Genomic DNA, 6,653 nt, shown 5'->3' with positions numbered 1-6,653 from the left:
AACTAAGTTATCAACTAGTCAACGCCGCAGAGGGCGGGCCGAGCCGGGCCGGCAGCGTGCCGCACCGGGCGGGAACATTAAGGCAAACTGGAAAGCTGAACGGTGCGTCGTTGTGCTGATGGCACTGCGGATATTAGTGTGTTGGGGAGGGAGTGGGGTCTTATGAAGAGTCAGCGGAGAAAGCGTTCGAGTGATAGTGCAACACTTCGTGTCCCGTGGAAAGGACCTTGAATCTCCTGTTGAGGAGGGAAGGACTCTTGGCTCTCAGGTCGTGGTTGAACTCTTGAAAGATTCCTCTCGAAGAAGATGGATGAAATGTGGCTAAAAGCCTTTTTTTTTCTCTCTTACCATGACATTTTATATATTAGTTTCAAGTACAAAGTGACAATGTGAATGGAATTTGCCATTGTGTTATGCGTGCTGTAGGATTAACTTGTCTCTACTTTCATTGCAATGTCTGCAAAGGAAAAGCAAGATGTGACACAAAAGTGTCCGACAGAAATATTTCCATATGCCATGAGGCATAGTAAACCAAGTAGGAAACTACTGAAGAAAATGGTATTTACTTTTATAAACTGTTATTTTGAATGAAATGATTCCTTCTTGAAGTCACAAACTGCTATGAATGTTTAACCATTGCCCCTTGAAACTTGCAACTCTTGCATGTATTCAAGTATGTTCTTGCAGCACCGCTTAATTTTTAGCACGCAAAAACTTGCAAGGAGAGAATACTTGAATATTTAAAGATTTTGACAAAGGCTGCTTCAGGTAGGCCGACATCTCAGAAAAGATTGCGCAAGCTTCATAGGGCACTATGAATTAAAATACCTAGTATTATTTGTCAGTAGATATTTTAAATTTTAAATCTCTTCTGTATGATACAACACAAGAAACACAGAAATTGCTTTTGAAGATATGATTTATCAGGGCTAGCCTGAATTTGTGGCAATTCTGATTTACATAGAAGAAAATAGGAGAATGTAGTTATTTATTGGTATTTTATGTTCTAGTATCTGCATTTTGATCCTCCAGTAAAAGTTCAGAAAATTTTGTAAGAGACTCATTATGGAAATAAAGAGACAAATTTGATCTGTTAGTGAAAAATGTACTTTATCTGAACATAAGTATCATTTTGTGCCCTGATCATTTCATAATTGACAACTATACTAATACTAAAAAACATATGATCCATTGCATGGCGATTGGCACAAAATTAAGTGACAGACTTGACACAACCTACCCTTTTTTTTTAAACAATAAATGAAGCGTGAGTAACAGAAGTGATAAATACAGAGACAAGTATTTATAAAGATAGTGTTGTACAACATGTTGTAATCATGAAACTATATAAGAACATTGCTTATAGAAACCTTTTGATTTTAACATTAATGTATTTATCACTATCCAGGCGGCCCCAAACAGCATAATCATGTTTTGGACATTTAGGTACCTTTAGCAAGCTTCTACCAAAGACCAAAGTCAGAGTAAAATAAGACTGTGATATTGTAAAATATTGATAATCAAGGAAAGCTATGAATGTTTGTAGAAGGTGTATAACATTAATGGTATTTCATAACATTCTTTCACCAGAAGAATATTTATGATTCATTCCACTCCTGAATGCATATTTCCTCTGGTAATTTCAATGCTAGTACCTAACTCAGTTCATATTTCACGCTTAGACATAGGGGAATTGCTCCATCCAAATACTGGCTATCAAAATATCACGCAATAAAATACATATGTACATATATATACATTGCTATGACACTTTTGCCTACATGATTTTATAAAATGTATGTTAACTTCACTCCAGTTATGCGACCTCAGAACGCTTCCATCATACTAAAACAGTTAGTGAATGACCACTAGAATAAGCACTGCATTACAGTTAGGGTACTGATAGTTAACACTGTTATGTCATGTCATGATTGATAAATAAAATGGAAAACAATAATTAATAACAAAACAAGTACAGATCTTCAAGTTAGAAGGAGCAGTTACAAAATGAACTGAAGATCTTTAAATTGATACGCATGTAATTTCTATGGGTTTACATTCTAGAGCAGACCAATTGGCAAAGAGCTTCCTAAAAACTGTTATGATGTTAATCTATGAAACTCTTAAATAAGGGGATGATTAATACAATCTATCAATACAGCATTGGTAACTCAACTAACTAACGTTAGCATACACAACATTTCCATTTTGAAGTCAGTCAATAATCATAAAAATAAACATAAACAGATACCAAGCTAAACAATTGTGGCGATAAAACAAAGCTTTAATAGGAAATGAAATGGCGATCAGTGGTGTTTTCTTGCAACCATACTTGATGCTGGGTTGCCAATTGCAGTTTTAATGTATAACATCTATACATTCTTACCTCATATCAGGAACGTCAGAGAGAGACAATTCAAAGAGTAAAGTATAAGCATCAATAAATTCACAAATAAATGAACCCACATGTCAAAATGCATACTTACTATGATAATATGACAATTTTCTGCTCGGTCAAAAACTTAAAATATAACTCAACAAGAACAAATACAATCTGAATATGGGGAAAACATAACCCTTGAATTAATGAATTAATACATATCACAGGTTCTACACAGGTTCAATTGTAACAGGTATCTGTGTGATTGGCACATCTAGTAAAATATTAGATTTAAAATTGCACACAACCAATCAACCTGAATCTTAACAAATCTCAGAATGCATTTAGGATTATGTGAGATACAATAACCCAGTAGTCAACGTCTGAGCTAAACACAAAACTAAAGATAAATCCTAAGTAAAATGCATATGTACCGTATTCATCCAATACTAAGCCACAGCCGGAGGAAAGCTCGCCCCATATTTTGTGGGGGGGCCATAAGAAAAACTCCAATAAGACCTCTGCAAAATGGGCAAATCGGTTCAAAGCAACACTTTGTCTCTTGGCTATCAAAATGGGACAAAAAGGGCACGACTTTGAATCGAATGGATATGGTAACTACTGGAGAAATGGTCTTGAAGATAAAAATAGCATAATACATAGATCTGTGCTTACAAAGTATAGAACCACTACTGAACACAATTTACTGTACAAACAATTCCAGTAGCTTCAGAAGAAATTGATAGAATATGGTCTACACACTCTGTTGTTGAGCCAAAGGAGGCTGAGGTGAATGAGCAGGTGAAGAGGCTTGAAGTTGTTGTTGAATCTGTGTTGACACTAGTTGTTTTGTTGCTTTGGCAATATCATAGGCTGTTGAGCGCACTTGCTGCAAATACAAAGCTCGATCTGTTCCCATACTACTCTGCAAACCAGCACAATCGGTTTGCAGACGGGTTGTGTTGGTTATCAAGGCACGAAGTGCAGTCCGTATGGCTTCGTCAGTGGGGTTCTAAAGCATTAGAAGAAACAAATAAGGGAGAAGTTCAGAAAGAATAAAATCAAGAATAACACCTGAGCTTTCTGCGAATTTTACCTTTGGAAATATTGCTGTTAATTCAGCAACAGCAACTCGTATGCGTTCAGCACAGGGAACAAATGTGTCCCTATTTAGAACAGGAGCACCTTGCTCTTGCATTGATACCCAAAGTTCCTGAATACGTTTTGTTACCTGGTCAGTTCTCCGCATTACCTCTTCTGGTAGAGGCATGGTAAGAACTGAGCTCTGAAAAACCTGAAAAGATAAAGATATTTCCTGCAATTAACCAGTACAATCATGACCAGGGTTGAACTCAGTGAGGTAGAACTTACCTGATTTTTGGAATTTGTCCAAGGCGATGATCTTAGTCCTTCTCTTGGCTCATACATTGAGGATGGCCTCTGAATATGAGAAGATTGAAGAACAGGCTCTGACTCATGGCCATTGGGAAGAGGTATAGACATTGAATGAGGTACCATACGCCGTAGCTCTGCATTTTCAGTTTCAAGTTTGTGAACCTGGGTTTGAAGAATTAGAGGGTGAGGATTGCATGCAAAAAGCTGTAACCTATCCCAAAATGATCACTAACATACCATTGTCTGCATTCTTTGTAGCTCCATTCTCAGATCTTCAATGCAGGCATTTGCCGAATTGAGTTTTTGGCGTAGGTCTTGTTCTACAGCTAAATTATTACCTTCCAGAGTCTGTAATAAAATCAATCAAATTCTAATAACTGATGGCATAAAAAAAATAAAAAAATAACCCATTCACAACATTTAAGTAGTACCTTGTCAAGAGTGCTTTGAATGCTGCAAGGTGGGTCAGCCGATTGAGGACGAGCAATCTTGCCAGGTTCCTGTAAAAGTAATGAGCATTGTAGAGTTTATGTTAATGTATTTAACACACAGAGTTATACACTTTAAATACCATGCAAAGATACATACAACTACTTTTAAGCATTTTGCTAATTGCTCAGCGGTAACATAATCCTCATCAGATGCAACACTATCATACAATGGATCATCATCTGAAAGCTCTGATTGGTGCTTTAAGTTGCCAGCAAATTGACTTGATGCAGATGCTACAGAATAAAAAGTAAAATAAAAAAAGGAATGTAAAAGGAAAATCTACCAAGACTAACCAATGGGGAGAGTTCCATACTCACCAAACATTTGCCTTCTTCGTGCATCAGATAGGATATCAATAATGAGAGCTGCAAATTCACTTGAGCTAAATCGAGCTAACTTCTGACGACCTTGGTTTCTTGTAGCAGAAAGTTCAGGGTTAACAGGAAGAAAAGGCACAGAAGCATTCTCAATTGCAACTGGTCCACATGACCATGCTAAAGGAGTAGGAAAAAGAAAGTAGGAGAATTAGAGATTATTGTTATTTGAGTAAAGCTGTGCAATAAGGCAAAAAAGCATCTGCACACCTGCTTCAGTTTCTCGGCGGTCTACCTCATCATAAACATCTGTAGCTAGTTCTTCAAAGAGTTGATTAGGAAGCTAAAGAACCATCAAAAATTAAGGATGTTTCAAATGCTTTAATACTTCAGATAGAATAAAGTTTTTGAACTAGAAGAGTTGACCAACCTGTTGAAGCTTCATCTTTGCTTCTTGTGAAATTTCAGCAATTTCAATACTGTTTGATTTTTCTGGTAAAATGAGGTGCTGACCAGTTCTATGTTCTGGCTTGCGTCCATAAACAAAAAATGAGAGACGATCTGTGACCTCATACAAGCACTCAATAATACGTTCTGCTAAATCCATATGACCAGCACACCTTTAAATGGGAGATTCACAATAAGTGATTGACAGTTGAAGTGAATTTAAGAAATATTAAGTTTCTAAGTAGGTCTACCTTGCAAAGTAGGCTGGTGTGCGCCCTTGCTGATCCTCTTCATTGGGATTAGCACCATACACCAACAATAGTTCAACTTGTAATGCTTGTCCAGCTTGGGCAGCAACATGAAGAGGGGTTGTCCGCTTTTCCTAAAAGAAACAAAATTAATTTTATAAAGGAGTTTTACAAATATATGTTTCTGACACAGTAATCTAAATATTATGTCAAACATACAGGGTGAAAGAAATTAGCATCAGCTCCTTGAGAGAGGAGCCTTAGACTAGTCTCCAGATTGTTTGTTCGAACACTTGAATGTAGTTGCTGACTAAGATCAGCATCATCAGATGACACGTCATCCTTAGAAGGCCGGAACACAAATGATAAGGATTGATGCTTTGCTCTAATGAAATCTGCTTTGGTTGTGCTGAAAAAAAGGAGTATCGATTCAGGTGACTTACATCAACCTAGTTGTAATAGAGCGGCGCAAAATGTATCTCTAAAGTGTTTTGTACATACTGGAGGGGATCTTGCGGTTGTGGTTTACGACGGCTGCCTTTGGATGATGGATCTAATAAAGTGTGTTCCCAGATACTATTTGCACCACTGTTGTTCAATGTGCGTACCATCTGTAGTACCAGAAAAAGAGCTCCGTGGTTACATCAAAAATTATAAGACAGCACTCAAGAGGATCTTTAAAACATTTACATACTAGTAAATTTGATAGACTCCAATTCCCTTTCTTCAAAGATTTCACATGAGATATATGTCTTCCAAGACTTCTATGAATACTGCAGCATTCATCGCACAATAAAATGCAACGATTGATGGATGCCCACCCAGGTTCTGTCAATTAGGAAAAAAAGAGACAATTTTATTTTATGTTTAAATCTAGAATGAGTCACAACAGAAAATGTTTATCAGTATTAAGAACTGCTATTGAATAATAGAATTGTCAATTAAATTCGTATAACTGAAACCACATCATTCTTTAAGACAACGATTATTATCAGAAAATAAACAATTCAGTTCAATGAAAACAAGGGTGTGTACTACTCATAATAAAGATTAGAGTTAGTTAACTCTTACCCAGGGCACCGCAGTCGCCGCAAATCTCAGTGCCATTTCGAAGCTTTCCTTTCGACATGTTGTAAACAGCACAAAAAGTCCAACAATGTACTTGAAAGGGCGATAAACTAAATCATCTTATCGCTTGAAAATGATGGTAATTTGATTGACGAGAAGACATGGGGGTTAGGTTAGGAGAAGTAGATAGAAGAGGATAGAAGTCTATTTGTACTTTCTGCTGTTAAAGTTGAAAACAAGACACCCTGCAGCGAGGCTTCTCGTGAGAGGCTGAATTGCTCATACCAGTCCAAAAGAGGGAGGGGGGAG

General features: G+C 37.0%; 1 protein-coding gene across 1 annotated transcript; it reads right to left on the bottom strand.

The window, feature by feature from the left end:
- Positions 1-1,084: 1,084 nt before the first annotated feature.
- On the bottom strand, positions 1,085-6,558 carry LOC113211818 (ARF GTPase-activating protein GIT2). The gene is made up of 14 exons (XM_026430310.2): positions 6,348-6,558; positions 5,971-6,104; positions 5,778-5,887; positions 5,496-5,685; positions 5,280-5,410; positions 5,012-5,201; positions 4,852-4,924; positions 4,585-4,761; positions 4,364-4,500; positions 4,207-4,275; positions 4,013-4,123; positions 3,752-3,937; positions 3,477-3,674; positions 1,085-3,392 (listed from the first exon to the last, which is right to left on the bottom strand). Exons 1-14 carry the CDS (start codon positions 6,403-6,405, stop codon positions 3,135-3,137), a joined length of 2,022 nt encoding a protein of 673 aa, XP_026286095.2. The 5' UTR covers positions 6,406-6,558; the 3' UTR covers positions 1,085-3,134.
- Positions 6,559-6,653: the final 95 nt, after the last annotated feature.

The sequence above is a fragment of the Frankliniella occidentalis genome, unplaced genomic scaffold (genome assembly GCF_000697945.3).
Source record: "Frankliniella occidentalis isolate FOCC.00 unplaced genomic scaffold, Focc_3.1 Scaffold141, whole genome shotgun sequence".
NCBI lineage: Eukaryota > Metazoa > Arthropoda > Insecta > Thysanoptera > Thripidae > Frankliniella > Frankliniella occidentalis.
This window is presented reverse-complemented; position numbering and strand designations above follow the sequence as displayed.